The sequence below is a fragment of the Lynx canadensis genome, chromosome A2, assembly GCF_007474595.2.
Source record: "Lynx canadensis isolate LIC74 chromosome A2, mLynCan4.pri.v2, whole genome shotgun sequence".
In the NCBI taxonomy this organism is placed as follows: Eukaryota; Metazoa; Chordata; class Mammalia; order Carnivora; family Felidae; genus Lynx; species Lynx canadensis.
This window is the reverse complement of record NC_044304.2, coordinates 162,468,734-162,479,901: the sequence shown is the minus strand read 5'-3', so window position 1 is coordinate 162,479,901 and position 11,168 is coordinate 162,468,734. Positions and strand designations below refer to the sequence as shown.

The 11,168-nt window shown below is 43.6% G+C and overlaps 1 protein-coding gene and 1 pseudogene across 3 annotated transcripts in view; both read right to left on the bottom strand.

The window, feature by feature from the left end:
• The window catches only part of LOC115509360, a 214,832-nt pseudogene that overhangs the window by 53,710 nt on the left and 149,954 nt on the right, over positions 1–11,168 (bottom strand).
• Positions 1–11,168, bottom strand: part of LOC115509357 (GTPase IMAP family member 7-like) — a 56,315-nt gene that overhangs the window by 35,076 nt on the left and 10,071 nt on the right. For 2 of the 3 annotated variants that reach the window (XM_030308751.2, XM_030308750.2), the window contains exon 2: positions 10,308–10,961. In XM_030308751.2, the coding sequence (XP_030164611.1) occupies positions 10,308–10,947 (640 nt within the window). In that variant the 5' untranslated portion in view covers positions 10,948–10,961. The remainder of the gene's footprint in view (positions 1–10,307; positions 10,962–11,168) is intronic. The other variant, XM_030308755.2, reaches the window with a different exon arrangement.

Sequence of the window (11,168 nt, the reverse complement as noted above, 5' to 3'; positions counted from 1 at the left end):
AATGCAATACATAGTATTTGGTGTAATAGACAAACCACACAAAGAATTGGTCCAAGAAACTTGAAAATGCAGTTGCTTCATTGGCTATTGTCCTAATGGGATAGAGTGTAAGGCCAAATAGGGGGGAAAAACGTCAAGAAAATCTTAAATTGCTTTCAGGAATCCTGTCCTATTCTTAGCTTTTGTGCACATGTGTAGTTTTGAAGCCCAAGGACAAGCCCAGTGGCAATGAACACCCTTAGTGCCCATACTGTGCCCTTCAAATGCCATTTCCCACCAAAAACATTAAGAATCTTAGGAGACTCTTTCCATAATTTGGATCCTGAGAAACTTAACAGGAACCCATGGGGGAGGGGAAGGAAAAAAAAAAAAAAGAGGTTAGAGTGGGAGAGAGCCAAAGCATAAGAGAATGTTAAATACTGAGAACAAACTGAGGGTTGATGGGGGGTGGGAGGGAGGGGAGGGTGGGTGATGGGTATTGAGGAGGGCACCTTTTGGGATGAGCACTGGGTGTTGTATGGAAACCCAGTTTGTCAATAAATTTCATATATATATAAAAAAAAAAAGAATCTTAGGAGAACGTACCGATTCCAGATATGGGCCACGAAATGTGCAAGTGGATCCTACACTATCTAGTCATACTAGAAAGTGAGGATTCTATCAAAAACTACTCAGAACGTGGGATGCCTGGCTAGCTCTGTCAATGCAGCATGCATCTCTTGATCCCACGTTCATGAGTTCTAGCCCACATTGGGTGCAGAGATCACTTTCAAAAACAAAATGTTTGATCTTACCGAAGGACTACAGGGCCAACTTGAAGAGGCTGACTGGACAGAGATGGGTAATATTTGAGTACCAATTGAGAATAATAATGTCATAGATTGAAATTCATCAAATATGTAAGTTCATGAATTCATATCAATACCATCATTGCAAAAGAAGTGAAGTGTTCTCTCTGGTTATGATAGGAAATGATGTCATCAGTCTGAACAGTGGACAAAAATGAATCAAGCATTCCTTTTGCTTATTAACTACACCTTATGAAATGAAAGTATGATTCAGGGGGAAGTTTCTTTTTATAGGATTATGCCATCCAATCAATGAAGAAACATTGATAGAATTATAATACTATAATTTGCCACCGTGAATGAAACAAAGTTAGTCTAGGCTATCATTACTGTCTGCTACATTACAGAAAGAGACAGAAGAATATATAAGATGCCTTCTGATGGACGTTTACAACTGCACTTATGAAATATTGCCACCCAAATAACCAGGCAAATCTTAATCTGATCAAGCCTCTCCTTAAATTTAAATTTATACAAAACACGGAAACTGGAAGAACATGTCAAACACGTCTTGAGGATTTAATGAGCAAAATGTACACTGTCCAATTCTCTTGGAAAAAGGACCAACCATTTCTTAACCAAAATCATTTTACAAAAAGAAACAGGAAAGTGAAAACTTATTTACAAAATTTAACTTAAGACATAAGAAAGAATCGAAATTTATGAACCGTATTTGGAGCTGATTTCAATTTTAAATTCTAGGAGACGATCTGGGAATTGGAATACACCTGGTAATTTTTTTAAAATTCTAATTGCTTTTTGAACTCTGATTATGGTATATTTTAATGACGTTTATCTTCCAGACATACATATGTAAATAATTACTGATGAAGTGATAAAATTTAGTATTCTAGTAATGTAATACTTTTTAGTATTCGAATGTTTAAAGTGTATGCATATGTATTTAATCTCTACACCCAGCATGAGGCTCAAACTCATAACCCTGAGATCAAGAGTCCCATGCTCTTCCCACTGAGCCAGATAGGCGCCCCCACTCTAATTTTTCAAATGAGGAAATAGATGTGGCTCAGAAATGCTGAGAACGTTGCCCAAGGTCACTGCGCTAAAGGGCTTTGGGCAGAGAAGGGATCCAATGCAAATTATGTCTGACCCTACACTCATGCATAACCCTTGCACGCTCTGATCTCTTCCTGGTTCCTTCTCAGGTCCTTGATTCTACATTTCTGTTTACATTGGATCAGAAATAGATCATGGGAGGCCAGGGGAGGTACTTTACTCTCTGTCCAGAAACATGAACTGGTAGCAACCCTGGAATTAGGGAAGGCAACCAAAGGGATTCACACACATTTGTTTTCTATAGAATAGCTCAATATCTCCCCCAGGGCACCCCTTCCTTACCTCCTCTGTTACACTGTCGATCACACCATTTCTCTCTTACATGTTGGAAAGGACACAGCCAGCTGAATTCTAGGCTTCCTGTGCCATTTGTGACCTGGGTATCCCGGGGAATTTGATAAAACCACACGCACACCGTCTGGGATTCAGATTTTCTTTCAGGAAAAAAGAGGGATTGGGACAGACTGCTCTCTAAATTGCCTTCCAGCTCTAAAGACCTGCCTTGAGGACACTAGTTTCCCACTAAAGGAAATGGATGGGGTGTCAGGCAGCACTCACTCTGTCATGACAGCAACTGATGGAAGATACGCTGTTCAGCAAGTTTGTCCTGCTAAATAGGAGATGTGTGGATGTGGGCCAATCTCCTTACTCCCACTCTTCCTCCCCCGGGACCCCCGTGGCAGCATCTTGTTTGCTGGGCTGCTGGCACGGTATTTGGTCCCCTCTCAGACCAGGACCCACACCAATGCACAGCCCTGGGTCCTGCTGCCCCTCCCGGCTCTATGCCCTAGGCCAGGCTCACCTTCTTTTGAATGAGCTGATGAGTTCCCGAGTGTTCTCCAAAGAAGCTGTTTGAGCTGCTGCTTTTGCTTAACTGAGAGGAAAAAGTGTTTGCACCCTTTAAACCTCTGAGACAGGAAGCTCAGATTGGGTGGAGCTAGTGAAGGAACTATTTGGCTTTAAAGAGACAGAAATATTGCCCTATCATTGGAGGAGTGCTTTAGTTTTACCAAGGTGTAAGCTTTTTCTCCATGTGCCTGCTGTCACACCAAATTTTCCAAACCTATATTTGTTGTTTGGGGTTATACTGGTGGATCCCAAAGGCCCTTATTACATGACACAAATCATGCACAAAGAGCCAGGCATGGTGTTGGATCATCTTCCCTGCATGACGTGGGAGACTCTGGTGTGATTCTAGGAAGAAAAAACTCAAATGCGTGGCTAGATGTGTCCAAATTTAGAGCCTGGGATACTTCCCAGTGACTGTATCATATGGGTTTTCATGATAGTCTTTCATGAAGATCTCAAGTTACTCATTAAAAATTCACCAGCCTTCAGGTACAAAGCCAAGAGTCTAAACCATTGGGAGCCAAGAGAAAAAAAGGAAAATGTGGCCTGGAAAAAGTCTTCCAATGACCATACACCTTCTCTAGGTTTCTTCATATGGTTCTTTCAAGCCCCAAAATATGCATGACCTCACAAGAAAAGATGCACCCAGGGAGAAGATCAAACTTTCCCCTACAACCTTCCTACTTTCCTCTACCCCAGACCCAGGCACAGGTAGATTTTCCCAGATTTAGCCAGTGCATCCATTCCAACCTGCTCTGGAAACTTTGAGATGATAGGCAGATGGTCAAACCTCTCATGGTTGACCAGCTGTTCCAATTGTCTCTTGCATCATCATAAAATTTTAAGGTTTTTGATTATATATTTTTGTTCACTACATTGAGACATGGGATTACTTGATGCTCACACTTGAAGGTGGGTACTAAGAGAACTAAATGTGGCAGGAAGTAGTGGACAATGGGGTGGCAACCCATGGAGGGAAGCAGCTAGATTCGGAATTATTGTCTTAATACTATATTATTGGTCCATAGCGTTAGACCAATTATTGCTACTAATGACTTGGAGGGCCCCAGGTAACTGTTTTCCAACTTGCAATAAAGACACAGACCGGGACCAGCTATGTAATTTGCAAAGTCTGGCACAAAAAGAATATGCCAGGCCCTTTGTCAAAAACAAACAAAAAAATTAAGAATTTCAAGATGACATCAATAGAACAGTAAACCGTTCTAAGTACAGGGCCCTGTGCAACGGCACAGGTCACATACCCATGAACTTGGTCTTGATGAGGCTGCATACATAAAAGTCTAGAGGAGAGCTAGAATCATATTTCCTCCCCAAAATATCTCTACCATTTCCTAGTTTCATTTCAAGTTACATATTCCTTGAGTGAAAGTTGTCCTTGGATGTTTTCATGGTCAGCTAATTGCTTCTCCAGGTATTATGCTCAGGTACGCTGTTAAGTTCCCTAGAGGGAACAGGAGACTAGTTGACACAGAATCCATGGATGCCACAAGAAATCAGATGCGGGTCTCAAATGGTAACAGCCTTGTGATCATTGGTCAAAAAGGAGCATGTGGCCCCCATCAGTCCCATCCTGAGCCCTAAGTTAGGAGTGATCTCCTTCTAGAAGATTCTGGATAGAAGCAGTGTAGCCCCATATCTGAATTGTTCACTTAGCCACGCTCCTGATCATTGAGGGCTTCCTTCCACTTGCACCTATGCTGTGAGCCACAGGCCTCTCCACCGCTTGTCTCCTCCTGCAACCCTGGAAACACAACTTTCCACCCAGGATCTTGCTCCTTCCACATAGTCAGAAGCAGAGAGATAAATGTGGACAAAGCCACAGCTTCCTTTTTTATGGTTTCCTTTGATTCTTTCCATTTCACACACACACAGAAATGTGGATATAATGAATTGTCAAAAGGTGTGGGGTCATTAAGAGACATTCTTTGAATTCTATAGGAGTCTTCTTGTGGGGCTCAGGGTGTTTTCTGATGCTCAGATCTAGATAATCTCAAAGCTCAACTTATTAAAATAGTGCAGAAATAATAACAGTAGTTTAAAAGAATCGTTCCCCCATTGTCCTGTTTCTTCTACAGATCGTCTTTGTAACTTTGGTGGATCCGATTCCTATTGCCTCCATAACAAATTCCCAAAACATTAGTGGCTGAAAACAATATAAACTTCATCTTCTGCAGTTATGGAGGACAAGAGCATGGAATTAGTCTTATGGAGATAAAATCAAGGTCTTGCAGAGCTGGTTCTTTCTGGAGGCTCCAGGAGAGAATCCATCCCTTGCCTCTTACATCTTCTAGAAGCTGCCAGATGTCCTGGGCTTGGGGCCACATCACAACAATCTCTGCTGCCTTCATCACATTGCCTTCTTGCCTCTCCTTAGAAGGACCTTTCTGATTACCTCTGGGGCCCACCCAGATAATCCGGAATAATCTCCCCATCTCAAAGTCATTAAATTAATCACACCTGCAAAGATGCTTATGGAATAAGGTAACATTCACAGGCTCTGGGGATTAGAGTGTGGCCATCTTTTGGGGGCCACCATTCAGCCTGCCACATTTGGGTGAGTTAACCTCTCTCAAGATTGCAGTTAACCTAATCTTTAAAATGGAATACTTTCTTCAGACGGTCATTGTGAAACCAGATAAATTTGTAGACATGAAGTGGTACTCAAACCATAATGATCAATAGGTATTAGTTGGAAGTAGTAATAGAACCCCCTATGCTAGCCTCATCGATTACCCTTCTAAGGCTCACCTACACATCAGAGATGCTGTCTTAATCAGCTTGCATAACCATAATACCACAGCCTGGGAGCAGGAACAACAGGAATTCATTTCTCACAGTTCTGGAGACTGGAAAGCCCAAGCCCAATGTGCCAGCCAACTTGTTTCCCTGGGGAAGGCTAACCTCCTGATTTGTGGATGGCGCCGTCTCACTGTGTCCATACATGATGGAGCGAGGAAGCAACTCTCTGCTATCTCTTCTTACAAGAGCACTAATCCCGTCAAGAGGACCCCAGGTTCACGAACTCATAAAAACCCACTTACCTTATCCCTAAATACCATCATGTTGGGGGTTAGGGATTCTGGGGCCTTCTCTCTTGGTGCCAAATAAATCTAGTCACTTGTACTTTGTAACAACCTCTTTTAAGTGGATATCACTCAAGGTTTCCTGGTTTCTCCCCACTCACTCCACCCCCAAAGGGCACTGCATGAAAAGGAAGACTCAGCACCTCCACAGCCTGTCTACCAGGATAAGGGATCTGGATTATCTATACCCCTGCACTCACACGTCTTTAATGAAATTGTCTTCTGACTCCAGGGATGTGCAAGAAGAGCTGCCTCTTGCAGGATAATGGCAGCCATGTCACAAAAGAGATATAGGTGTTAGGTGTGACAGTGCACTTGGGGCTGAATCCCTCAAAGGAAACATTGACCAAACCCTCATGAAATAAGGACCATGCCCCCCAAAGAGCCTTTTACTGACTTCCACGATGTTATATTCGGTTACGAACCACAACCATTCAGTCCTGTTCTCAAACAGGTCTCTGTTTCCTCCTAAGGCTTCTCCAAAGATCTACCAAAAGTGACCACTCAGAATTTGTGTCTTCACCAGAGGGTCACACTCTTGGAGCTTCAGGGGAAAAACTGTAGGACGTGCTCTGAACTACTGTTGCCTCAAAAAGACTCTTCAGAGCACGTTTGCAAGATGGCAGCACTGACTCAATGCTCAGACTCTACCAGTGAGCAAAGCCAGGACTACTGGGACTCTCAGTCTGGAAGCATATGTACCTCATGAAATCAGACGACTGACTCAAGATCCAGCAGAGTGAGAAGTAATGACATAGGACTGAGTAAACGGATTCAAGATGTGCCATTGAGGTTATTTGTTTGGAATATTGATGGCATTCTGTTTGATGTTCTACTTCTATGGCTATTTGTGGAAACCTTATTTCTTTCTCCTTAAACGAATTAGTAGACTGTGTATTTGTAAACCCACAACAACCGTCTTTAAACATTACCTCATCTTCACCTACCCTCAAAATTCAGAAACAAATGCTTCTACTAAGTTTCATTCACTTTCATGATGATAGAACCATTTGATTGGTTTAATAAAAATCTGTCCTCTTGTTTACAAAGATACCATTGGAAAAATCGATTCTGCAGCAAAGCCCTATGTACAGGGTGATATATGAGAGTGATTGTTGTTTCATCAAAGACCATCAGGCCACTGCTATGGAGCAATTGTTGGTGTTACACACGGAGTTAATGTCTGCAAAACCTTCATAAGAAAACTAATATGATGTCTGGCTTCCAGGATCCCAATCTCTGGGAGTAAGGAAGTCCACTCCCAGGTAGTCCAGAAACCCAGGCAAATTTTGGAGACCTCAGGAAGAGGGAAATTCACTGAGATTTATGGATACAGCATGCAAAGTTTACTGGAGCAAGTGTTTGGGCCTTGGTTTCCTACTCGTAGGCTAGAAGAATGGCAGGGGCTTTGAAAAGTCTGATTCAAAACTCATTTTGAAAATTTCCAAAAGAAGTTTATCCTTTGGAATTGATAGTTGCTTAATATGATGAGGCTCTAGATTTCCTGAGCAAACTCAAGGAGGCTTTTCCGGTAAATTAAGATTCTTGCTGCATCTGTATAAATGATCAGGCCATGCATGGTAAAAACAATCTTCTAGGATCAACAATACTTGTTGGAGACTGTTTATGATCACAAAGTTGAGAACGCTACGAAATTGATCCAAAATTTAGAAATAGGCAAGAGAGATTACTGGAGTGTTCTATTGTTCTGTGTGGTGCTGTGCTTGATGATCAGCCGTGATATTTTACAACACTTTAAGGACAGAGAGAATTTTTGCACATCTCTGCCTTGGAGATACTCAGCGAATTTTCTGTCTGGTGGAATATAGAACTCAAAAATTCCATTTTACTACTCTCTTGAACACATCAACATTTGATTTCAAATGAGCTTTGTGTTTCTGTTTGTTTGTGTTTTTTGTTTTATTCTTTGCTTCTTTGTTTGTTTTTAACTAGGTTTCACACCCAGCATGGAGCCCAAACTCAAGACCCTAAGGTCAAGACCTGAGCTGAGATCAAGAGTCAGATGCTTAATTGATTGAGCCACCCAAAGGAACTTTGAACCAATTATAGATCATACTGGTTCTCTAGTTAAGCCATGAGCTGCACAAAATCTTTGATGTGTTTATACTTGCCCAGGAGTCATGAGTTTGCTTTTTTTGAAAACTGCAGATAAGAAAGAGAGGCAGAAATAGCATGATTCAACCCTTGGAGGTGGAAATATACTGGACACAGAGAACAGCTAACAATTTGGAGTGCAGGAATCATTACCAGCCTTTACGGAGGGCCTACTGTGTCCCAGGCACTTGCCTCTCCATCATTAACACCTTCGTTCCTTACAAAAGTGTAAACGGATATTAACGGGAACAATGATATCTAGAAGAATCTCATTCTTGGAAGAGGAGTTGAGACTGCTTATAATGACTGTTAAATACCAGGCCAAGGAATGTGGATTCTAAGCCCTAGGCAGTAGAAGATTTCCAAGAAGTAGAGACCTAAGAAACTATCCTAATGGGCTTAACCTGGTAACTGCAACGAGGACTGGAGAGGAAGAGATCAGGGGTACTGTACCCTCACACTGCACACACTGTCCCTCTCTTACCATCCATCTTAGGTTGAATTGTGTCCTCCTAAAGAAGTCCTAACTCCTGATACCTGAGAATGTGACCTACTTTGGAGCACGGTCTCTGTGATGTCATGTCATGAAGTTAAGGTTGAGCCCTACTCCAATGCCTGGAATCGTTTCATTCACAGTGAGGGAAGTTTACACACAGATACACACAGAGAACACCATGTGACAGAAGAGGCAGAGATTGGAGTGAAGCACCTAGAAGGCAAAGAACAAAGCTGGCCAGCCAGCACCAGAAGCTAAGACGCAGCAAAGAAGGATCCTTCCCCAGAGACTTCATGGAGAGTATGGCCCTGGGAACGTCTCGGTTTGGCACTTGTAGCCTGTGCCAGAGAGACAGTAGCCATAACAATGAGACAGTAAGTTTCTGCTCTTTAAGCAACAGTTTGTGGTCATTTGTTACAGCAGCTCCTGGGGGAACTAGTATAGATTTTAAGGCCAAGAAGTAGGGTCCTGCTCTGGTAATTACCTAAAATGTAGGAGTCATTTTGAAATTGAGTAATGTATGTAGGCTTGAAGAATTCTGAGGTATATGATAAAAAGAAAGGCCTAAGAGGATGTCGGTGGTAGGATGAACATCCAGGTCACTTTCTGGTGAGGTCCCAGAGAAGGTGGGGACCATGCTGCTGGACATTGGAGGGACGATGGCACTTGCTCTAAAATGGCAGGGGGCAGGGGGCTGGGAGGCAGGCTAAACTGAGGTGGGCTGCTGGGTGGAGAGTAGACCATGTAAGTGATGAACTTGAATATTTAGCTGAATTCCGAGAACAATGTGGAAGATGTGGCCTGGTTTCTCCTTGCTGCTTCTAATGAAATGTGTGAGGAAAGAGAGTGGTTGCCTATCTGCCAGCCAAGGAGCACCAAGATGGCCAGCTGCCAGCAGAGCCCGGAAAGAAGCAAGCAAGGTCCTCCCCTCAAGGCTTCAGAGAGCACACGCCTCTGCTGGCATCTTGACTTTGGACTCCAGGAGCTACCACACAATCCATGGCTCAGCTGTTTCAACTGCAGTTTGGATGACGTGTCATGCAGTGCTAGCCATCCAGTATGTCCCCTCCACCTTGCCCCTGCCTGTGTTCTTGTCCCATCCTCTGAGAAACCCAAAGGGCTCCCCTTCTGTGGCACGGTGTGAACAAGGCAAATCTTCTAGACTACACTCTTCCTCATTCCCGCCACATTTCTGGCCCAAATAGACCCCGGGTCTCCCTGATGAGAGAGAGCTTGGGGCTTTCTCAGAATTTAGATTTCAGCCCTCTGAAGACTTTTCTTTTTGGAAACAAATATACAACACCAAAACAAAAACTAACAATTGTTTCTTTTAAAGAGACACACAGGAATTTAAGACCTGGGAGTGCGGTTAAGGCCTCCTGAACTCTGAAGGCAAACAGGCAGCCTGTCAGAGCGCCATGAGCTGTGGGTCAGAGGTAAAAGCGGGCCCCAGTCCCAGCAGCAACAATCAATCCCTTGCTCTTACAGAATACCAACACTGCACAAAGGACTATTTTCTCTAAATCAGCAAAAAATGTCTCCTTAATATATGAAAATCAGCCAGTGGAAAAGTGTGTGGGCCTGATTCTGCCACGATCAAGATCTATGGCTTGGAGAAAACCCAAACACAAACAGACCCCAAAAACCCACAATCCCCATGTGCCCCAGTATCTTTATGGATAAGAAGACCCAGATTGTCTCAATTCAATGCCTCCTACACAACAGCATCATGGGAGACTATCTGGGCCTCTCCCAATGAGGACAAATCCCAAGACTTTCCCCCCCACATGATTCATGACCCTGGGCCCATGTACCTACACAACTTCTCAGGTGTAAATGGCATCTTGTAAATGGCATCGGTAAAGTAAGCCCCTCCGTTGCTCCGCACCATCTCCTCTATCAGCTCCACCAGCTCCTGCACTTGAGCTTCCTTCTCGGCCTCTGAGGCTCTGTTGTTGAAGGCACAGCAGCGGTTCCCACACTCGCTGATGATGTTTCTTAGCTTCACATCTGAATCTGCCAAGAAGTCACTCAGGCTCTTCTCCTCCAAGTCATCTTTGCGAGTGAACAACACGATCATGTGCTTCAAGGCTGGCTTCCCAAACACAGCCTTGATCAATGCCACGGTCTTCTGCTCTTCTTCCCTGTAGAGGCCCACCTGGAGGACCAAGATGATGGCGTGGGGCCCAGGGCAGGAGTAGAGGACACACTGGCTGATTTCCCTGCACGTGGTATCCAGGGTCTCCTTGGTGTCAAAGAGCCCTGGGGTGTCAACAACAACAAGTTTCCTCCCCTTCCATTCCTTGGATGCTTTTTGACACTTGGTGGTGACAGCATGGTGAGCAATTCTAGACTCAAAGACTCTACTCCCCAGGATGGTGTTTGCCGTTGCGCTCTTCCCACTTCCAGTTTTCCCCACCAAAACAATCCTCAGACTGTTGTCCTGAGGGTGTGCCATGTCACTACCAGTGGCTGTGGGGTGTAAAAAAGAGAAGGAGAAGAAAAAGATTCAACGAAGGTAAGTGGAAACCATCACATTCCTTTTATCTCCTTTGTGTTTCTCCATGAAAACCTGCAGTAGTGTACTATCCATGTGGGTCCCATAAAGACAAAAAGATGAAACAATTCACTCACCATGGAAGAAACAATAAAGTAGTTAAAGAGTTCCCGTACAAAAGA